The sequence below is a fragment of the Manis pentadactyla genome, chromosome 6 (assembly GCF_030020395.1).
Source record: "Manis pentadactyla isolate mManPen7 chromosome 6, mManPen7.hap1, whole genome shotgun sequence".
Lineage (NCBI taxonomy): Eukaryota > Metazoa > Chordata > Mammalia > Pholidota > Manidae > Manis > Manis pentadactyla.
The window spans coordinates 27,402,537-27,426,976 of NC_080024.1; the positions used below are offsets into that span (position 1 = coordinate 27,402,537).

The window sequence follows — 24,440 nt, forward strand, 5'->3', positions numbered from 1 at the left end:
ACAGACGAATGTCAGTAGAGTGGCTTCCTACAATTTACCTAACTGGTACTCTCAGGGTTTTCAAAATCATGGAAAGTCTGAGAGATTCTCACAGCCAAGAGGAACATAAAGAGACATGAAAACTAAATGTAGTGTATCCTAGATGGGATTCCAGAATAAAATAAAAGGACATTAGGTAAAAACTAAAGTAATCTAAGTGAACTATGGACTTTAGTTAATAATAACATTAATATTGTTCATTGATTATAACAAAGGTGCCATATTCATATAAAACATTCATTAGGGAAACTGTGTGTACAGGTACATGGGAATTCTACAATCTGTTCAGTTTTTCTGTAAATCAAAAATTCTGTTCTAGAGATAAAACACCTATTAATTTAAAAAAGGGACATTAACAAAGCATGTACCTCTTATAAATTTTTTTTTTATTGACGTATAGTTGATAATACAATCTTATATTAGTTTCAGATATACAACACAGTGGTTCAACATTTACCCACATTATTAAATCCTCACCCCTCTAGTACAGTTACTGTCTCTCAATATAGGAAGATCTTACAGAATCATTGACTATATTCTCCATGAGGTACTACTATCCCTGTTACCAACTTACATTATGATTGAGAATTTTTATGCTTCTTTATCCCCCTCGCCCTCTCAACCCACCCCAACCCCTCCCCCATGGTAACTGCCAGTCACTTCTCAGTGTCTGTAAGTCTATTGCTATTTTGTTGATTTTGTTTTGTTTTGTTTTTAGATTCCACAAGTAAGTGAAATCATACAGTATTTGTCTTTCGCCTCCTCGCTTATTTTGCTGAGCATAATACCCTCTAGGTCCATCTATGTTGTCACATATACTTCTTTATGTGAAACTTTTTTTAATTACAAGTGTTCAATCTGTGCACAGAATGGATTGAACCGTATAAGAATATGGAAATTAAGCTATTCTGGTAAAATAAAAGTAATCAGAGCGTGTGAACATAAGGATACTGAGCCAAGAATCTCACTATCAATAAAATATTGTGATCTAGAAGGTCACAATTTGAATCTAGATAGTTTCTTCAGTCCATCAGACATGTGAAGTTGCCACAAAAACTCAAAAGAAATATAATCCTTAGACTCCTGAATTAGGTCCTTTGATATTTGACTGGAAGACATGACAAAACATCTTTTGAACACTGCAGAATCATCTCTAGGAAAGGTGTATTGAAGTTTTCAGAGGGAGATACACAGGCTTGACAGTTAATTCCGAGGATGCGCTCCTCTCATGAGTCTCAGACATTTGCCATGTCTGTCTTGGAACATTCCTTCAGTCCTACACAATATCTGGGGACAGATTCACAAGTAACTCTTGTTATTGCACTTACCAAGTTTTCAGTCTCTTATGCCAGCAATTCCAGAAAAACTGGAAGTGTCAGTATTTCAGACATGATGACTTTGTATAATTATAATAACAATAACAAAGGTAGTGACTTCTATTTTGAGCATCACTAGCCTATAGTACTTATTGGTCATGCCATCGACTATGCTGAGCCCTTTAGTTTTTTCTACTGAAACTTTGTAACAAACCAATGACTCAGGCATCATTGTCCTCGTTTTACAAGTGAGGAAACCCTTCTGTGCAAATGGTTCTTTGCACATTGTCAGTGATACAGGAATGCTACTTGATCTATTCACAAGCCCTTCAGTCAATGTTTTAAAAGCTAAACTTCTTACACCCTGCTTAACTACCTTCTTAGGGACAATCAATAGAACCTTTATGGGAAGCAATTTTGGGAGAAGTTTTGTGTTTTCATCAAGTTAGTTTGAATGAGTTCACTCCTCTAGCTCTTCCTGGTATGAAAAGAAAACTAGAATGGGCACCTGAGGACAACATCCAAAGTCAGTAAAAAACAGATGATGCTTGTTAGAAATCTGGTAGGAAAACTTACTTTCTTTACAGCTTAATTGGTTTGTGACTATCTCTAAACAAACCTTGGTAGCCAGCAGTAAATTAGTTTCAATACATTTTTTTTTCTTGTTTGGAGGTTTTTGCTTGAGTTACTGTGTTTGAAAAGAGGAAGTGTTCTTAGTTTCCATCAGGGATAGTCGCCTGTGTCATCACGTATGTTACCATCCTCACTGTGGGGACAGCAGGCTCTCAGTGAGACTACATAGCTGCCAACAGCTTTACAAAACCGAGTCATGAATCACCTCTCATCAACTACACCTCTAAACTGAGTGGCATCAGCATATAAATGAAGGCTGTGCAAAACACCTACTCCACAACTTATTCAAACTTTAATTTACACCTATATGATATATGATCTATGTCAGTGATTTAATTTTTCCAGATCTGATTTGACTTAGTTGTGAATTAATACCATAAAGTAGGACATAGTTCTAATACTATACTTTGTGTCCTTTCTCTATGTAAGATTTATACTGAGAGAAAATACCATGCCCCCCTAATCTGTAGATAAGGTTCAGGGAAATTCACTAAAAAATATTAAGTCAAAACTATCTTTTCTTGTAATACATAACATCTGGAATAACATACCCACCTCTGATTTGAACTGAACACTTTGAAACTGAAAGGGCTAATATGTTGACTACGTCCTTTTCTAGGTTTCAGGAAGAGTTTTGTTTTTAAAAGAGTACTTGGAATAATTTTCCATAATCCAACATTTCTCCTCAGCCATTCCTTTTCCCACCTTTTTCTACCCAGTTTTCTCATACTGCAGGTTTTCCCTCTACTGAAGGATTGCTTGACTCTACAGTCTACTTGATGTCAGTGAAAGTTAACTAAAATGTGTCCTTAAGTGCCAAGCAGTAGCTTTAAAAAAAAGGATATATAGATTGATAGTGATATTATATTGAAAGAATAGATATGTCATAAATGATCTATATAAGACAAGGCATTAACAAGGGTTACCTCTTGATTTTGAAAGTGGATTATTGGACATGTTTACTTTTGGTCATAGCAAACCACTTAGCTTGCTATAAATTTGCCCTATCTTGGTACTGCTAATGTCAGATCATATTTCGCCAAAATTAATGGCTACTATTTTTCTTTTTCCAATCACAGGAGAGGTCACAGGGCATTAAAGAATGGCAGATGATCGGAAAGATGAAGCAAAGGTGCCTCACTGGACCTCAGCTCAACTAACAGAGGCGTCCACACACCCACATCCACCTGAGATTAAAGATCAAGGCGGGGCAGGGGAGGGACTGGTCAGAAGCGCCAATGGATTCCCGTACAGGGAGGACGAAGAGGGCACCTTTGGAGAGCACGGGTCACAGAGCACCTATCCAAGTGCCAAAGAGAATGGGATCAATGAAGAGCTGACCTCAGCTGACAGAGAAACAGCAGGTAACCGAAGGCTCTTCTGTCACCAGTGCTTACTTTGCACTTTGAAGTCTTTTTATTCTGAAAGCAAGTTGATTTATAGCGCTGATCCTGTTTCACTGGTGCCAGGACTGAAATTCCAGTTCGTCAGGGGAAATAGACACCAAAAGGAGAGAGAAAACATGGAAACTAGTCCAACTTACCCCCAAATTAGTTGCATTCTCAATTTCATCTCCCTATTTAGTTTTTACCTTTAACTTTAATAGACAAATGGCTCTGTGTGTGTGTGTGTGTGTGTGTGTGTGTGTGTGTATGTTTTGCTAATAATTATCAGCATTTTAATTCATTCAGAAATAACTACCGAGTCGTATTGGACTTAAATCCAATTGATTGATTAGCATATTTACTTTTTTTGGGCAGAAAGGAATGTCAAGTCCATCTCTTGGCCTTTAAAAAGAAAAAAGAGGGCACCATGTAAGAACTTATTCACTAAAAAAAAGAACTTATTTACTATGTAAGAACTTGTTCACCATGTGAGAACTTGTTCATTATGCTTCAGAAGATTGGAAACTGTTGAGAATTAGGCTTGGGGTTGATTAATGATTGTGCATTGAGTCCCCTATACAGAATTTTATTGTTGTTAACAACCATTTGATCAATAAATATGAGAGATGCCCTCTCAAAAAAAATAAAATGAAAGAAAAAAAGAGAAAAAAAAAAGAAAAAAGAGGGACTAAAAGGAAAAGAAAGAAAACAAACATACACACATACACAGGAACCATTTCATACTTCCCCAGATAGCTTTGTAAGAAGTAATAGGCAGCTAATTTAAGAACATAATATAATGTGCATTTAAGTCCTTTCTTTCAAAGTATAATTTCTACCAAGAGTTCTTTATTCTAACTTTGAGAATATTGTCATTCATAGTATGATCATTACATAGCATTAACGGCTTAGAGAAACACTTAACTTGCACTGTAATACTCTTCACCATTACTTTCCTTCTTTCTGTAATTTAGAATTTAATGCATTTGAACACAGTAACTTGTACACATGCTAAGTAAATTGCAAGCAATAAGAGGCTGTGTCTCTTCAGAGTCATCCCTTACTTATTCAAAGACTGGTTTTCTACACTCAATCCTTAGCAGCACTTATCAACTGTATGCTCTATAAAAAATCTATTTAAATTTTAGTGGGGGAATATGAAAGCCATTTTAAATTACTGAAGAGAAATTATGTAAGTACACAGTGTAATTTATTTTTAATCCACTCATTTGACAAACTACTGTTGAGCATTTTCTATATGCAAGGTATGTTAGGTTCTGTGCCAGGGCATATGCAAGGAATGGTCTCTAAACTTCGTGGGATGGATGAACTAGTAACAGACAGAAGACCTTTGTGTGCAATTATTCAAATACAAAACATAATGTGTTAAACACCAAAAGAGCAGCATGGAAAAACTAAGTTGAAAGGGCATTATTTCTACTTAGGCCATATTTCTCAAATTGTGTACAGTTCAGCCTTGAGACATTACAGCAAACAGGGATGTGGCAGAGTATTTTAAATACTCAAAGGAAGCAAAGCAATACTCAACATCTGTCAAATGTGACATAAACTATTAGGTCAAGATAATTCACAGTTTCAACTTTAAATCACACTACATTCCTTTTGTAGTGCATAGCACCCAACACCCCATTAGTAAGAAAGCATGGCTAAGAATGAAATTAAAATACTGTTTTTACTTTTCATGGTTACAATGAGGATTAAATGAGATAGTGAAATGAACAAAGTGAATGGCTCAAGAAATACTATATATTAATTACTAGTAATACTATTATTGGTGGTTGTAGTGGTATCAAAGTGGACAACACTCTTGATCAGGATTATTTTTCTACAGTTAAGTATAATACAGCTTGAAGAGGGTGGTGATGTCAGGAGTACTGCTAACTAGGAAGATTTTGAAGGAATTGAGGCTTGGGATGGGGACATGTTAGAGAAAAATGGTTGTGGGGATGGAAACAGATAATGTGATAGACCCAAGATTTTTCTCAGCATCATATCCTGCAACACCTAACAGCACACCTCAAATACTCTCCAAATGTGTGTTGAATGAGTGAATGAATGAATGCAAAAGAAGAAAGAAAGTCCTCAAATCAATGCTGAAAAGTATTAAAAAGTCTTCCTTTGTCTCTTGGACTCTTGCCAGTTGACTCCATCTGACTCTTATGGAGGCTTGTAATGCAGTCAAGAAAAATATCACCACAGCATGTTTGGTCAAGCAGTGGGGAACCAACATTACTCCCTATTTCATTTTTCAATAGTCTTAATCAAGTATTTAAGAGCATCAGAAAAATCTGTTTGCCAGGTCAGTGTGTCCTCACCAGCTTGAGGAAATAATATAAATTAAAAAGAGACTGAGATGTTTCTTTTAAATTATGGGTTCAGGACCATTCAGAGTTAATTTTTAATTCAGCTCAACATAATTATATATGAATCTTAAATTACCTTTGGGAGACTGATTACGAAAGTTGTATGTGTATGTTCCTGGTGACAAAAGCTGTAAAAAGCCAGCTGTTGATCACCAGAGCGACGTGTCCAATGCAAACTATGGTGTGATTTTCAACTAACGCCCTCCAGAAGGAGCACGCCAGGTTATTGAATCCATAAGATATTCATACGTGAAAAGCTGTGGGAAAGGAAAATGTAAAACATTGTCTTCTTATACCTACAATAAGTTACTGTTCAATTAAATTTCTCTCCAAACTTTAGCTTAACTAAGTAATACCTTTTATTATTGATAGTTTATATAAAACTGTTTCAGAAATTACACACAAGAATCATCCCTAGTAAAAGAAGTGTTCTTAAATCTCAAATATGGTCTTTAAAAAATGCTCTTTGATGATGAAGACTACTGATAAGAGCTGCCATTATATTTTGAGGTGATTATTTAAAAGAGCACCAGGGAGCTATATACCACCCCACTCGTTTATCATGCACTTATGATGAGCTATCCGTGTCTTGCGTTTTTCCCCTGTAAGGGATGCTCTCAGGGCATTTAACGTGCAGCATTGGCCGGTGACATCCGGTCCTCAGCGGTGTGTTGTGTCTCGGTCATTCCAGGCTGAATCCAAAGATCTTTCTTCTGTTTTCCTTCTTTGTCATAGTGCTCCCTTCATTTTGAGAAAGAAAGCTTTTCCCCAGGGTTGTTTATTTTTATCCATCTCTAAAAACAAGATTACCTGATGAGTGAATCTCAGTCATCCCATCTCTGTCCTCCCCCGTTCATCAGAGTGGGCTTACTTCAGCCAGAAACCCTACCTCATTCTCACTTCACCCACCCGTTTTCAATGTTCACCTTCATTTCTGGGCTATAATAAATTTTATTCTTTAAATATATAAGCCAATAGTCAGCTTCTCTCTGAACTTATACACTGATACTGGGGGTGGGGTTGGGCAGGGAAGGCTGAAAGGAAACAGTATTTTAAATTATATTTCTTTACAGCTTATTTTTCTACATTTTGTTTCTTTCCCTAATTTAGAGTTAATCCATAGAAAGGTAGATAGAATTATTCACTCACCTCTTACGGCATAACTACTGATACTCTTAAAATTTTCTCTTGTATTTATTCATTCAGTGGTCCTTCTTTAGAAGGCATACCACAAATGCTTGAAAAAAGAAATGAGAAGCCATTGAAAAGCTAGCACTTAGAAAAGTTTTTACTATAATAAGACTAAAGCAGTCATTTTAAAATTGTTTTGCAGAGCGGGAGCTATAAGACTATAAAGGTTGATAATAAATCTTTCCTGTCTTTTCCAAAGCAAAGGAGTGCTTTCTGCCCCCCGCCCTGCCCTCCAGAGTTCCAAAACTGAGTGAAAATTAGGAGCTTTATCTGTAAGTTTCTTATCTGAGGGTTAGGCCCAAACTCATATTAGAGTTCCTTTAAGATAATAGCATGAAGGTAACTGGGAAGAACCAGTAAAGCAACCTTTCATAGTCCTTGTGTTTGAAGGACTAGTAACCTCTGCAGGGTCACATGACTATAGCCAGCGTGCAGGTCTCCTGCTGAGGAGCCCAGTGCACTTTCCAGGCCCCACACTGCCAGATGCAGAACAGCACAGCCAGTTGCAACAGTAAACAGTTAAAGCCAAAGGAGACCACCCTTCTTCTCTTGCAGATCTGCCACTTCCATGTACCTTACTTTTAAGCATGACAGAAAGTTGTAACGTTCAACCAGTTTCAGTATGAATGGACCAAGAAAGGAGGCAATTCTGAAAAGTTTATAGGTGCTAAAACATTGAAATATTTAAAATCAGGCTTTCATGATTTTGACCATCCTAGGGTACAATGCTTAGAACACTAGTAAGAAACACTGCTCAGAATATGTAGTGCCTTCATGACAATCAAAAGCCAGTCAGCTACCACTGTGAGTAATAGTAAAGATTAAAGGGCATTTTTTCAGTTAACTACCCCTTGTTTCCCCAGGAATGCTTTGTTTCCCCCACATTTTGGGGAGTCTCCCCAGGTGCACTCCCTGCCAAGGCAGGGAGATATGTGAAGGTTTTGCATTGTTACAGTGGAGTTAATGCCTTGGCCTGGGCTTCAACAGCCAGGTATCTCAAGCAGCCAAGGATGAACACATTCAGATGTAAGTTTCTCGTTGCTGAAATTGCAAATTTAAGCATGAAAATACAAGATGGAGGAAGAGTTTGTCATCACACATGTAAAAGCTGAATATAACTTTAAGCTTCTGTTTCTCTTCTCAGTCTTAGAAAATTTGAACCTGCCTTTTCTTACCTCTCCATTGTCCCCTGCCTCCATTCCTAGATAAGTTTACTAGTAGGAGTCCTCATCCCGTTTAAACTGTGGCATGTCGTATATCGTATTATATTAATGCACACAAAGCAAAAGAATACAGTACCACCTCTGTGAAGCCACGAAAGGCATCCGCACCACCCCCCACAGCAAGTAAACAAGCTAGCCTAATAAAGCAAGAGGTTGCAGATTTTCCTTTCCTTGTTGCCATGCCAACCACTCATCGCTCTGGCTGCCATTTCCCTGAGCTCCACAGAGAGAGGAGGGTGCAGAGCAGAATTATTTAGCATTCAAGGGTTGATCTGCAGAAAAGCACACGGCCTCACTGCAAAGCATCTGGGGCTGGCGGCGCCGATGGAGGAGCACAGAAAACGGGGATCTTGTCAATGTTTTCCTTCAAAACATGGTAGGCATCTGGGGCTAGAAAGAGTGAGAAAAACAAGGACTGATAGAGAAGGCAATTCCACGAGGTTTGTATCTGTCACGTCTGCTTTGTCCTATGTGGTCTCTATTCCGTTTGAAACAGGTTTGGGCTATTCGCTTCAATTGTAATATGTGGCTTGCTTGTTGGTAAATAGAAGGATCTGAGACTGAGGGCTAGCTTATGTGGGCATGAAAGAACTGCATCTCTTGCTTTTGGTAAGGTGTAAGTTTATATATAGTAGCTTGCTAGCTAGACCTCATAGTATTTTACAAATTGGAGGAACTGAGAGGCACCAGATAAAGTTTTTTATTTAAAGTGTAGTTATGTGGTGTTTCTTTATAAAAATCTGCCTCACATCTATCTTTGCTCTTCAGCCAAAGTCTTAAAGTAGGATGAGAATGTCTTAAGCCAGTAATTCTGAATCAAAATATAAAGAAAATTTGGTTTCTCTAGATTTCTTTTAATTAAACCCAGTGACTCAACAAAACATTCCTTGGAATTTATTCCTTGGAATTTTAATTGCCTACAAACACTTAAAGGTGTGAAGAGAAAGGCTCTATCTAACACAGTCGAATATGATATTTAAAAACAGTTTGATTTGCATACACATTTACTCCTATGTGTGTTCAAAAAATTCCTCCCATGCAGTTGTGGAAATCAATTTCATTTCTATATTTTGTGCTAAATGTCAGAACCATATCACAATCTCTTAAAAAAAAATGTTTTATCAGTCTCTTTGGTCCACTGACATTTAGAAGCATTACTTTGTTGAATTTGAATCTTAATCAATGTAACAGATTGAAGCTAAGAACAATTCAGACCTACTTGTAAAATTATTCTGTCAAGCATGTTTTTAAATATAAATATAATTTCATAATCATTGTATTTCTGTTTGATCCTTCCTCCTGATCATGTATTTTCCAAGACCTTATCAGATTTTCCCTTCTCTAATTTGCTGTCATTTAGTCATCATATTTTTCTTGTAATGTATTCCATTTTTTTGAGTGTTTTTTAAATCTCCATTTAGGGAAGAATTCTAAACCTTTTGTAAATCTCTTTTCTTTGTAGTGAGCAGATGAAAATAGTCATGGAAGCCAGTCTTCTTGGATTCATTTTTGGACTGTCTAAGCCTTTGTTTTGGCTTGAATTATGCACAGCTTTTATCTGTCTCTTATTATATTTCTAAGAATTCTCTCCTCACAAAAGAGAAATAAAAAGATAAGAGGAAAACATAGTAGTAATTTGAAACAAATAAATTGTTCTAATATCTTGAGAATATATTCATCATCAGTCAATAATATATCTCTTCAAACTTATGACATATATAAAAATTGACTATATTGTTTGTATATACCTGAGAAAACTCTGCCACTGTATAGCAAATACCACTTTGAAGGCTGGCTTGGCTTTGTTTTTATTGCTGTTGAGAGGTGAGTAGACCGGAGAGAACCTAGCAGTCATCTCTTCTTTCCTCCCCAAGCTACTAAGATGAACCAACTCTTTCTGCTCTAGTGTATCAGGCTTTTCTCTTTTCCTCTATTTCCTTCACACTTCACTGCCTCTTAGTGGAGTACATAAAGCATGTGCTTTGATTGTCAGGGGAGTCTGGAAATTCATATCAGGGGCAGATGAACAGAACAACTGGTACTTCATCGCATGCCTGGTAGTTGAAGCATGATCTGACTTGGCATCATGAGTCCTGAGGGGAAAAAGGCACTGAGCTGCTTGCTGCCCTCTCACTGTGTGGCTCATCTCACAGAACAAGTCACCACTCAGCAACAGTCAGAGAAAATACAATTCAAAACCCAGCCAAACTGATGAGCAAGAGGGAAGCATAGGTCCTAGGCTCTCATTGCAACTTTTAACAAGTATGCAAATGGTAGGCGGTTATTAGAACACAGGAATGAAAGACACTTGCTTCTGCAATGGATTTCAGCACTACTCGAGATGACATTAGGCAAAATGAATCATAAAGGAGCAATCAAGGTTCAGAGAAAAATCATCTTTAATAGAGATGATTCAGCTTCAGCAGCCTGAGAATTAGACTCAACATTTCAGTCCAAATTTTCTAGTTGGAAACACAGGTCAAGGCATTGTTGAGATATGAGGACCTCTTATTCTTGTATAAGCAACTCTAGCGTGAACAGTCAGTCCTCTGATTGAACTAATAATCTTCTCTTCTGCAAAACAAATCACATTTACCCAAGCAGTGTCTCATGGTTCCATTCCCATGCAGCCTTGTGAAACAAGTAATGGAAGAATATTTTGAAAGGATGAGGTTTTCAGAAGTCCATGATCAAAGCTTCCAGAACTGATGTTGATTTTATTCTTTCAAATGAATTTCTTCCTCTTCTGAACACCTTCACACATGATGTTTATAACTTGATACTAGCATTGATCATATGGAACATTTTACTGAGGTTACTTGTTAGTTGTTTTAATCCTCAGCACTAGGTTCTAAGTATTTTGAAGTGGAAGCTGTGCTTCATTCATCTTTGTATTCCTTTTGCTATACAGTGTTCATTTTATATAGTAGGTACTAATAAATAGTTTTTGAATTAATATAAAGAGGAGGGAAAGTTCATATCCATATGTGGTTTTGAGATTGAAAATCACAAATACAAAATGGGGCTACAAAAATTATACTGTAGTGTGAGCAATGCATGTGTAGGAAGGCTATGTTAGAAAGAATACTGGAAAGAAAGAAACTATGAGAAGAAGCTAGATTAAAAGTAAAAAGTATAGAAATGTTGGCTAGAGCAGAAAGGAATTAAGTAGAAACTCTGAAATACTAGAGTAAAGGAATGTCGTAAAAGAATATTGCAGAAGACTTGATGTGGTCTGAAAATAAGAGTGAAAGTCTTAGAGTTAAATATATCTGACTTAAAATAGCAGTAAGACATCTAATTACAAGTATTTTATTGGTGGAAAATTAATGAACTGGGAAGAATATAAAAAGACAGGATAAATGATCTTACTAAGATAAATATCTATAATCTCATAGCTAAGAAACACATGGATATTGAATAACTTTTGATGCTCATTCCTGCAAAAGTGAGCCCAATGTACTAGTTGGCTTTGATTTAAAATGCCACTGAAATATCCTGCAAACAAAGCCCTAAAATGCATGCCTCTGTTAATCCTCTGGCTATAAGGTAAGGATTGCTTCAATGTTCTAGGTCAGGAGCTCAGATATAAATGTCATTTCCAATAAATGGACAGTCTGAATCTTAAAGCAAATGATTGTCTTAAGTCAAATACTTAACTATATTTCTGTAAAGGAATATACCAGTATTGTCCTGGAAAGATGTTATGTATCTTATTTTAGAAGGTAAAAAAAAAGTCATTATCTCCCTTTTTATGTCATCTTTGAGTTATAAAATGATTTGAAATAAATTCTTAGGTAATGAACAGCATTTCCCTCTCAAATAATAGGGGTATCTATTGATTAACTTTAGGAAACTGTTTTAATTTCAATTAGGTGTATTTCTTTAGTTTCATTATTTTATTTTAATGAATTATAAAAGCTTCTTGTAATTCATAGTTCTGTTTCAACATATTAAAATGAAACATGTTCCATTTACATTTTCTAACCCTAATTATTAAATATTTCAGTACTTAAAGGATTTTCTTCTTCAAGAGGGAAAGTAACAATATTAATAATAATCTATTACTTTTATAAGCAATTTTTAAAATGAATCAATTTACTAGATACTTTTTCTCACTGCTGCCTTTTGTGTATTGCTATCCTTTATCTTAAAGCCTGTGTGCATTTTTCTCTTGCTTGAAAAATTGACTAATGGTTGTTCTCATCTGTTTAAAAAATAGACATTAGTGACTAAAACATTGAAAAGATTGGAATGAACCTGCTTTCCTCAGAGCTTTACTGGAACGCAAATACTGATATGGGAAGACTGCTTTTTCTCAAGAAAACTGCACTAACTTGGCCTAGATGACAAAGCATGTAAGATATTTCCTCCAGGCCAGCTATCACCCAATTCTTCTAAGTCTTGACTGCAATAAGAAAATAAAGAATTGAATTTGAAGCAAGTACAGGTGTCACTTTCAGAAGTCGCATTTTAAGAGGAGAAGTTCATTCAATCAGAATAAGAATGGTTTGTCATGAAAATATACATTTTCATATATTTTCCAGGAAATTGAATTTTCATTGCCATATTTTACTGAGAATGAATTGAAAATTTATGAAATCTGATTTACCATATTGTGGAGATCCCCCATGTATTTCTTCCTTAAAATTGTGGTTTTCATGCCAAATGAAGTGTTGTGTTTTTAGATACAGTATAACTGGTAGTTACAGTGACATCTGCCCAGCTGGGACCTGCCCTAAGCAAAATAATGAAGTAAATGGAACTTGCCTTGAGCACCTTGCTATTTGCTTCCCAAATCCCCTCCATTTTCTTCGGGTTGTCAGCAGTCATCTGAAGCAACATCATATGCTCAAGATCCCACTCTAGACCCCAGTCACCTTGCCCTATGTCAGCCTACCTACCTAGACAGCATCCTGTTCTCCCATTTTTCTCAACTCTTCCTCTCTCTCTTTCAAAAGTGATCTGCCTTTCTCTTTCTGCTGGGCTCCTACAACAGAGCAACCATAACTGTTGCCATAATCAGTTACAGTTTTATGTGTTCTAGATATCATTTGCATTCTGATACAAAATGTCAATGTCTTCAAGTAAAGAGTGAATACTGTGGCAGTTTTAAATACAATGTAGATGGCACCTACATTTCGCAACTATTTTTATAGATGTACTTGGTAACAATGACACCCAATACACAATGGAGAGAGATTAGCATAGTAAGCAACCTTCAAGCAAAATCATTAATTTAAAATTGTGTTCTACAGACCACTAAGAGATATTTTCTAAAGTTGGATTTGTATGTTATTTGCAAATTTCTATTTTCTGAAGTTGGATTTGTATGTTATTTGCAAATTTGTTCGTTGATCCATTGATTATTTAGGAGCATGTTGTTAAGGCTCCATGTGTTTGTGAGCCTTTTTGTTTTCTTTGTAGAATTTATTTCTAGTTTTATACCTTTGTGGTCTGAAAAGTTGGTTGGTAGAATTTCAATCTTTTGGAATTTACTGAGGCTCTTTTTGTGGCCTAGTATGTGGTCTATTCTGGAGAATGTTCCATGTGCACTTGAGAAGAATGTGTATCCTGTTGCTTTGGGATGTAGAGTTCTATAGATGTTCTATTAGCTCCATCTGTTCTAGTGTGTTGTTCAGTGCCTCCGTGTCCTTACTTATTTTCTGTCTGGTGGATCTGTCCTTTGGAGTGAGTGGCGTGTTGAAGTCTCCTAAAATGAATGCATTGCAGTCTATTTCCTCCTTTAGTTCTTTTAGTATTTGTTTCACATATGCTGGTGCTCCTGTGTTGGGTGCATATATATTTATAATGGTTATATCCTCTTGTTGGACTGAGCCCTTTATCATTATGTAATGTCCTTCTTTATCTCTTATTACTTTCTTTGTTTTGAAGTCTATTTTGTCTGATACTAGTACTGCAACACCTGCTTTTTAATCCCTGTTGTTTGCATGGAATATCTTTTCACATTCCTTGACTTTTAGTCTGTGCATGTCTTTGGGTTTGAGGTGGGTCTCTTGTAAGCAGCATATAGATGGGTCTTTCTTTTTTATGCATTCTATTACTCTGTGTCTTTTGATTGGTGCATTCAGTCCATTTACATTTAGGGTGATAGTTGAAAGATATGTACTTATTGCCATTGCAGGCTTGAGATTCATGGTTACCAAAGGTTCAAGGTTAGCTTCTTTAGTATCTTACTGCCTAGCTTAACTCGGTTATTGAGCTATTATAGACACTGTCTGGTGATTATTTCTCTTTCCTTTTTCCTATTTCCTATTTCCTATTTCCATTTCCTTTGTAAGTATTATAAAAACCAGTGGCTGCTGGGTGATTTTCTTTTCACTTAATTAAAAAAAAATCTCTACGTAGATTTATTCTCTACATATTTAAATATGTTTATTTAACTGTGTATATGTATTTCTCAATCCTAAATTACACTTCATCATGGTAAAAGATATCTTTTGGTGTAATGTAATTTGGAGAACACGTAATCCTGATTATATAGTAGATGAGGATGGAAAAAAAAAGCATTAACTAATGTTGCTTAATGCTTATGTTTATTGTTTCTGAAAATAATTGCTTATATATATGAGGATGCTATTACTGACCTAATAATTTATTGGGACATGGTACTTTCTGTCAGTGGTGATGAGTTTCAGTGACCCATATGAGTTTTCATGTGATTTCGTTTATACTGGGCTCGATGAGTAGGAAAGAAAATAGGCTGGCTGTGAGAGTTTGTTTTTCTTCTACTGGCTGATCTGTGGAACTGTCAGATGCTTGATACAGGGTACAAGTGTGTCGATTTGGACATTTGTTAATAAGGACCTTTGTTCTTTTTTTATATTATTAGTATTTTTTATTAAGGTATTATTAATATACAATCTTATGAAGGTTTCACATGAGCAACATTGTGGTGACTACAGTCACCCATATTATCAAGTCCCCTCCTTACCCCATTGCAGTCACTAGGACCTTTGTTCTTAACTAACTTATGGAATTATTTATTCAGTCAATATTTAAACTTACTGAGAGGCAGTTCTAGTGCTCCAGGATGTAGGACAATTAATTAAGGAAAAATCACTGCTCTCAGGAGCTCACAGTCTTGAGGAGGAGACAGTTTAGACTCACACCATAAGTAGTATGTGATACATTCTATAATAGTAGCATGTAAAACCCTGTTTTCTCTGAGTATCTGATACTTGAGTATCTTAGTATCTTGCCTGGTTTATGGTCCCTCCTGTTTCAGCACCTTTGCACATGCCCTCACTTGCTTCTTTGTCATTAACTCCTTTGCATTCTTTCTAAGGAAAACTTTGTTAGCTCCCTGCCCCAACCAGATTAGTTCTCTTGTTATATCCTCTCATGATTCTCTTATGGCACTTGTCACAGAAGGTGATTATATTTATTTGTAGGATTATTTGTTTCTTTACCCTGCTGTACTTTGTACCATGCCTGTCTTTTTCACCACTGTTTTGCTAACATCTTGCACATGTTAGGTGCTTAGTAGTAGTTTTTGTTAATATTATGTCTCTGGCATCTTAGGTATTTAATAAATTGCTGTTCCACAAATGAATGAATGATACCCTTGGGTTTAGAGTAGAAATTGAGAGAGCAAAGTTTGGGTTAAAACTCAACACTGTTGAGCTTCCATGTGCTAATAGGAGAGTAGCTGTGCTATGCTACTTCTTGTCGGACTAGTAGTAGTACATTTCCACAGTTCCTAGAATTTCCTTTCAAGCTTATAGTAGAACAACAATCTTTTATACTTCTGCTGTTCATTGTAAATTCTGTTTGAGATGAATATGGTTTAAAGTCTTAGCACTGTGGAAAGCCTTGTTTTGAGTGACTATTCCAAAACCTTCTGATCTGAAAGCTAATTCTGATAATTTTCAATTGCCTTAAAAAACTTATATGTTTTCCTTGGCTGTTTGGTTCAAGTTCTGTGTACATTTTGGCTTAATTATATTCTTATAATTGTACATTTGTTAATTTAAAATTGAGATTTGCTTGTGCTATGTCAGTCGTTTGCACTTTCTGCTAATTTATTTCTTATTCATTTATGTATTTAAAATTTTTGAACAGCGATCCAGATAAACACTACTTAATGTATGAACATGAACGGGTGCCCATTGCAGTCTGTGAGAAGGAACCCAGCTCCATCATCGCTTTTGCTCTCAGGTATTCTTCATGGGACTTTTTCACCTATGCTTATATCTTTATATTTTATGTATATTTATCAACTGCCTTATTGTTGAGACCTTTACACAGAGTAAAGCAAAATGATTAAGTATAAGCAAATATATATATTCTTTGGGTATAATACCTTGTTCTCTTACTTTTTCTTACCCAATAATTATAAATATTCTTACCCAAATAATTACAGGATGATTCTTAAGCAAGCTTCTAATAACTAAGTTGATTAGGCACATTTTTTTTTTTTACTAATCCTTGTATCCTGGAACTGTTCTCAGTATTATGCTCTGCATTCATTGTACCCCTTCCTTCCATTCACTTACATAAAATTTGGAACATATCTGCCCTATATCATCTGAGTATCTTTTTTTTACTCTTCATTTCCTTCCTGCTTCCTAAACGTAGCAGGTAAAGTTTTCTGACTTAGAATAATGCCATTCTTACGCCTTAATCCACTTACACACACAAGTTATCATGTGTCTTAAAGAAGCATCCTTCTTTTCAAATATTTTTATATTATGTCTAAAAGAACAAAGCCTTTTAATTTTTACCATATCTTGGCAGTGCTAGAACTTAGTTTAAGTAGAATCTAGGATGTTTAATTTTTTTAAATATTTTTTTCTTTTGGAAGGCATTTAAATTAAAATTTTTCTTTTTATATGTTAGTTGCAAGTAGTCTACTTATTTAAAGAATCTTTAAATGTCTACAATATGTGGTATACTAGGTATTTGATATATAGGAGTGAACAATGTAGATTTATATTACTCAGCATTTATGGAGTTTAGAGTTCACTGTATAATGAGAAATTTTTTTCCTTTAGAAGATTTCATGTGATAAATTTTTTGTCTTTGCTTTTGGCCTTTATTAAGGTAGTATTTCTTTTCACTTTCTTGCTTAGTCATACTACATGAATAGGTAAGAAAGATAGCAAAGCAAGACAAATAAAAAATTTTTTTTGTACTATTAGAAAGTAAGTATTCTAGTAGAGGTTACTTTTTTTTAATGTCTTGGGAAAATAATATACTCTGCTGGGCTCCTCTTGTTCTCTCACATCTGATTTGTCTAGATCAGGGCTCACAGACTGCTAGTCCAAGAGTTGATTTTTTTTTTTACCAATGGAACATTAAAAATTTTTTTTCCTTACAGTTCAGTACCTTTAAGTAAAAAAGAATTCTCAAGTTCTTTTTCTGTTATACTAAACCTGAAGTTTCATACTTTTAAATTACCTGTTCAACCCCTGAAGATATTTCATCTTAATGTTAATATATAGGCTTTCACAGTCATTGCTTAGGATATTGATACTCGTTGGTATGTCAGATCGTATTTTGTATTCTCTTTTTCTTGAATCTTCTTGATAACTTCTGTTGGTTCAACTTAAATGTGTTTAATTCTGGACACTTAAAATGACTATTTCTGTAATGCAAAGCTTATCCTTAAGCATTTGATTTATTTTAAAAGAAGAGCTTATTGTAACATTTTTCAACCTATTTCTGCCTTTAGCTGTAAAGAATACCGAAATGCCTTAGAGGAATTATCCAAAGTAACTCTGAGGAACAGTGTGGAAGAAGGGCCTCCAGTGAACAGGTGAATTGTGATTGAGTAGAATTTCTTTTAATTTAGCTGTGTCATCACTTTTGAAATACTTATACTTCTGTTTTATCATAGCATATTATCAGTATGAAAAGTAATTAGGATATTGACAGTGGTGGTCATATTTTAGTCAGTAATTGATAGAACAAAATTCACATATAGCAAAAAGCTGTATCAGTCCCTTTGGATACCGTTTTCTGAGAATTCCATAGAAGTTCAATGTATATTGTAGATTCATTAACTTTTTATTGTTTTCCTTCAAAAAATAGTAACATTAGGAAATTAGCTATGGCTTATTACCTTTGTAATTTCAAGTATTTGTGAATTTTCCATACTAACTAAAGATCCTAATAGTTAAAAACAACACAAAACCCCCAAACCTAGTTCTTTAGTGTGTTTAGTATTTTAGAAGTTTATACAGAAATTGTCATAGGCTCATTATTTTGATTCTTACTGAAATAGGTTTTTTAACTTTACTAACATGATAAAATTTGATCTGAATTGTATGTTACTGTGGTAACTAGATCAGAAATGTGAAATTGATTATTTTCTGAAATTGTTTGACTTGTAGGTGCCAATATAGCTCTAGTGGGCTTGGGGAAAATACTATAAAAGCCTCTGCTTTCATGTATTTCCATACACTTTTAAAATTATAACACTTTGCTTTCTCCTTCTTAAATTCAGTAGACATTTCAAGACTCTTTCTTCCATGTTGTGACTTTTTAAAATATAAATTATGAATCCGTTTTCTCATATTGTGGTTGGGGTCATGTGGGGAGTAGATTAGTATAGGAATCAAGAGTACTTGCTAATTTCTGTCTGAATAGTATTAAACTAACTTTTCCTTTGTTCTTCATTTTAGTATTTTAGACAGCAGACCAAAGAGTAGCAGTCCTATAAGATTACCTGAGATCAGTGGAGGACAGACAAACCGTGCAGTAGAAACAGAACCACAGCCAAGTAAGATTACAAATGGAGTAGTAGTTATTAGTAGTTTTATTTTTTATTGTGCTTTGAAGAAGAAAACCTATTAAATAAGAAATGCCATCTGGCAAAAATTTATTACTTCTGGTCTTTGAAATAGAATATGCTTTGAAAATTTTTATATATACTCTTTTATGTGTATTTTGCTTTTCTTTGATTCTAACCTTAAGTTATTACTGAATTTGAAACTCCTAGAAACTCATAGGTTTCTGCAAAAAGAAGCAGTATATGTCTTCCTAGACCTCTCAGTTTAAAATGTACAACCTAAGAGCAAGTTCTTAAAGGAAGTTTTTACAGTATTGTTGACATTGTGAAAAAGAACCTTTCATGCATTACCTCCTTTAATGCCAACAATAACCACATGAGAGTTATATGACATACCCCATTTTTTAGAAAGGAAGTTAAGACTTAGATTAAGGAACTTGTTCAGGATTATGGAGTCTCTGACTTTGTCAGTTAGGAGTGTATTCGCTACAAGTAATAGAAAACTTAAGTGACTACACTAGGGCTTAAACAAATGATGGTATAGACTTTTTCTAAAATAGCAACGTCTAGAGGCAGGCAGTTGCTGACATTGATTCAGTTACTTGGTATTGTTATGACGATACAGGATAGTTTCTCTATGATTCTCTTATGTTTTCCTCAGGGCCAAGATGTTCCATTTCTGTATACATTTGAGGCAGAAAGAAAGAAGTATAAACTATTGCTGTTCACTTTTATAGGGAAAGCCTCTCTTCAGTCTCACTGGTTAGAATAGATCTCATGGCCACCCCTCCCTGCAAAGGAGACTGGGAGGGTAGTGAGTAACATTGTCCTGGTTGGCTTATACAGAGCATGATTCATGCTTAAGTTCTAAACGTTGCTTCCCCCACAAAAATTTGGAGTTCTTTTAGAAGGGAACAAGGTGGGATTGGATATTAAAGAGGCCATGCTGATGTCTGCCAGTCCTAACTAAGCATTTTATGATTGATGTTTTATAGATGGCATTTCTACATTTTGTTAATGCCAAATGTACAAGACTAGAATTATATATACTAAGCTCACAGATCATACATAGATCATATATATATATTAGGCTCAAAACTAAGAATGAAAGTAGAGAGAAAGCTTTAGTAGTATTTTTGGCCATCTTAAACTACTTTCTCAACACTAGACACAAAATCTTATATTTTGCTGTTTTAAGATGTTAGTACAAAAATATAAAGATACTACCTTTAACTCTGAATGCTGATAGCTTAATATTGTGTTATATTAGCTTAATTAATTAACTGTATTGCAGTACTGCAAGACCTCAGCCTTTAATCTTGTTGCTTAAGATATTCTGACTGCCTTAGAAAGATATTTTTGCAGACTTTATATAGAATTTTTCACATTTTGATTTTTAGCTGTCTGAACATTACACTGCTCTTCTATGATTTTGGTAAGAGTGCTTGACTAGCCCCCACCTGCAATAAATAAAACGTGTGGGTTAATAATTTGTATAAATGAAAGTATTACTCATATTTCTTACCCTCATATAATGGTTACTGCTAACCAAGGAATGAGTTGAGAAGTTTTATTTTTCCACTTGCAGTGAGTGACCTGTACTTAATATGTTACCTCTTATTTTTAGCCAAAAAGGCTTCTGGAATGTTGTCCTTCTTTTGAGGGACAGCAGGGAGAAGCCCTGATCTCACTTCCCAGAAGAGAGAGACCTTACGTGGAGCAGATAGTGCTTACTACCAGGTTGGGCAGACGGGCAAGGAGGGGACCGAGAATCAAGGCATTGAGCCTCAAGGTGTGTGAAAGGAGACCATATGTACTTCTCCTAGGCTTTCATTTACTTATTTTAGTTGCTTATGTTCCTTAAATCCTTAAGCAGATAATTCTTAACTCCTGAAACCAGGGCATCCCCTCTTCTCACACCTCAGTGTATAGAGTGGGGAAAAAAAGCGCAGTGCTTGGAGAGTCCAACTAATTTTGGATGCCATTGCTGTCACTTGCTGTGTGGTAGAATCACAGATCCTTAGTTCCCATATCTGTAAAGTGGCAAAAGCAATTTTTCCCGAGGTGTATTGAGGACTAACTGATATAACACACGTAAAACATCTGTTTCACCATGTAAATCACAGTATACATTCAAAATATTTTCACTGCTCTACTCCCTCAGATGTTTTCTTTTCCATTCTCTATGAGGTTCAGGTTGTTAATGTCCATCTTCATTTTGGTGTTTAAAAAATATGCCTACTTGATTGTGTTTGAGTATGAGGCTAGTCAGGTTTCAGCAAACGATGCTGACCTGTTTCTGTAAATAAAATTGTATCGGGATACAGGCACACAGATTCATTCGCTTACTGTCTGGCTGCTTTCACATTGTATTGGTCAGTAGTTGTGCCTGATGAATGAGTAAAATATTTACCCCCTGACTCTTTACAGAAATAGTTGTGTTCCTGGGGTAAATCATGAATTAGTAGTGCATAAGTTTTCATTATTACTTAATTACTATTCTATAGGCTGCTATTGGTCTGTGATCCTTGGAAGGCACTGGTGCTTTGGAAAAAAAAAACTTTGAAATGTGAAACTCAGAGGATGGCTTATTCTTTTAGATATTAAAATGTATTCTAAATCTGTAGTAATAGAGTGGATAGTAGGTTTGCTGGACAAATCAAATATAAAAAAATGGCTCTGAGGTAGACACTAGTATATTTTATATATTATATGTTTATCTTTGTATATGATAAAGCATCTCATATTGTGAGGGAGGTATTACACATGGGGAAGCTGGTCATAAACTGGATGTAAAAGTTGAGTTAGTATATTGCTATCATAGGATTCACTTAAATATGAGAAAAATTATTCTTCAACCTGAGTTCTTTGTTTTTAATCAACAAATTGATCTTTCAAAAGGTTCGTACATTTCATTGTAAGTAGTATACAGTTTCATCGTATACCTAATGTTTGCTTGAGAGTGACTTGACTGGATAGTAAGAGTCGACTTACTAGTTTTTATTGTTGTATCAGGGAAAAAAGAAGAGACAGAATGAACTGATAAGTAAAACTTTGGCTTTACTAATGATATTAAACCTTTTAGATGAAGTGGATGGAGGAGATACACAAAAGAAGCAACTCACAAATCCTCATGTGGAGCTTCGTACGTATGAGATAAAATATTGTTGGTTTGGGAACAGGGACTTCGAGCAAAAACTCTATTTTTTGAGGTTTCTAGCTTCATACTTGATAAATATCCTTTTTCTTGAAATGAGTATTAAGTCTGTGTACTGGCATAAGGCTTATTTAATCTATATTTAGTTCATATAAGTATCAATTTACAAAGAAATACAATGTGATTAATTCATAAATTTACTTGAAACTATATAGTTATGAATTACAATGTGATTTAATTTCTAATGTTTAAATAATTACTTACTGTATTATCTAGAACCACAGCACCTTGCCAAGGCATCTAGAATTGTGTGTGTGTATGTGGGTGCCAAACATTTATCATCCAGAATAATATAATGTTCAGTAAAACATATGTGAAAATACAATGATGAAAATGCAGTAACCAGTATACAATTAGAAATGGATCTTATTTAATGTCTGATTTTTCTCTACATGTGTAAGGGGTCATAAGGTGCTCTTTAATCCTCAGGATCACCTTGAGCAGTATTGTGATAAATAGGGATGTAGCCTTAACATAAAAAATATTATCATAGAGAAAAGTAAATGGTTGCATTTGTCGGAGGATGGGGAGTATGCAAGAAGGAAGAGAGATTTCTGATGTATAAAACTTTTTTAAAAAAAACCACTTCTATTTATAGAATTTTCTGATGCTAATGCCAAGTTTTACTCTCAGCTCTACTATGCGGGAGAGTTTCATAAGATGCGTGAAGTGATTCTGGGCAGCAGTGAGGAAGATTTTATGCGTTCTCTTTCCCACTCGTCGCCCTGGCAGGCCCGAGGAGGCAAATCAGGAGCTGCCTTCTATGTAACTGAAGGTAAGTCTTTGTAATCACTTACCGATTGAGTAGTATCCATCTTTTTCCCTCAGATAACTTATGAGTCACTTGAAGTGAAGTAGTATGATACTGCTGTCGGTTGGCAAAGTTTTCTGTTTTATTTTTGTTTGAGAATATGTGATAAAAATATTTGAGAGAATATACATGTATGTGATATATAAGTAGAGACAGACATGATCAAATCCTTACCAAACTCTCTCCAGTCCTGAGTTCTCCAAATATAAATAGTAACAGAACACTTCTAGAAAAGTCAAAAAGGTACTTCAGAGCTGATGAGAGAAAGATAAAAGTAGAAATATTTAACCTGAAAATGGGAAGGCCAACTTCTTAACCTATGAAGGTTTACAGAAGATCATGGCCATTTGTACTTGACATTCCATTTTCCATGCCCACTGAGTGAAATTATTTGAGAAAATGCAGTAGGAAGGAGGTTACTTAATAACTGTAATAGCTGTGTCTTACTGGATTGTTAACAAAAGAGTTTATAAAATTCTTTTAGTTTTAAAAAGTAGATCATCTAGCTATGAATTTAGGTCTGGTATTGTCAAAACTGGTTGGGTCTTTATTCTATAGTCCTCAGGAGCCCTTCCAGCCCTTCAATTATTTGAAGACTGTTTTGATCAAATTTTTCTCTGTGACATCAGGAAACAGCCCTTAAAAAATGTGAAGCAAGCAAATCATTTGGGATCTTTGGAATGATTTATTATAGATTCCCTCAGTAAATAATTGTGATTGAATAAACACATGAACTTTCTGCCTTTTCGATGATAGATTCATTTTGAAGCAAATGCCTCATCTGGAAGTCCAGTCTTTCCTTGACTTTGCACCTCACTACTTCACTTATATTACAAACGCTGTTCAACAAAAGGTAGAAATCCTGAACCTGGGTATATAATTAGAGATTCCAGGGCTTTTTCACATCCCCAGAGTTAGTCCCAGTGGCAGTTTTCTCTGTGGTAAGATGACTGGACCTATGACTGGATCTCTTTTATTCTGTTTAGGTGTAATAGAATGCAATGATTTTCCCTTCCCTACCTTTGCCAGTGAGGGCTCAATGTTGAGCAAGTTGCATTTAATTAGTGTATATATAAAAGTCAATTAGAAACATTGAGATTGGTTGAAAGTAGTTGCACATTTAATAATTTATAATTTTATTGAGATATTTGAAATGTGTTGAGAAATGAGGCTAATGGGTCCCTTAGGTAGAAAGAGAGGAAGCCAGAGGCTCAAATTTGCCACTTGTCATTGAGCAATGACTCCAGTAAGAGTATGAAGGAGTCACATGGATTTTTTTGTTCATTTATGATTTATTGCATGTTAATGGGGAAATTACATGTCATAATAAGACTCATAAATTGAGAAATGGTAAAGGATTATCTCTTGGGAGAATGTGATGGATCTAACATTTTTACTGGCATTGCTGCTTTACCTGCTTCCGAGATTCAAGGGTTTCTCTGACTTGCCGTATTAATAGAAAATCATGTTGGATACTACACAGAT

General features: G+C 35.2%; 1 protein-coding gene across 1 annotated transcript in view; it reads left to right on the forward strand.

Annotated features, from left to right (window-relative positions):
- Nucleotides 1-24,440, forward strand: part of LOC130684058 (1-phosphatidylinositol 3-phosphate 5-kinase-like) — a 95,695-nt gene that overhangs the window by 65,549 nt on the left and 5,706 nt on the right. Inside the window, exons 4-9 of the mRNA XM_057503624.1 lie at nucleotides 3,068-3,352; nucleotides 16,257-16,352; nucleotides 17,869-17,952; nucleotides 18,821-18,918; nucleotides 22,013-22,072; nucleotides 22,743-22,919. Of these exons, the coding sequence (XP_057359607.1) occupies nucleotides 16,279-16,352; nucleotides 17,869-17,952; nucleotides 18,821-18,918; nucleotides 22,013-22,072; nucleotides 22,743-22,919 (493 nt within the window). The 5' untranslated portion in view covers nucleotides 3,068-3,352; nucleotides 16,257-16,278. The remainder of the gene's footprint in view (nucleotides 1-3,067; nucleotides 3,353-16,256; nucleotides 16,353-17,868; nucleotides 17,953-18,820; nucleotides 18,919-22,012; nucleotides 22,073-22,742; nucleotides 22,920-24,440) is intronic.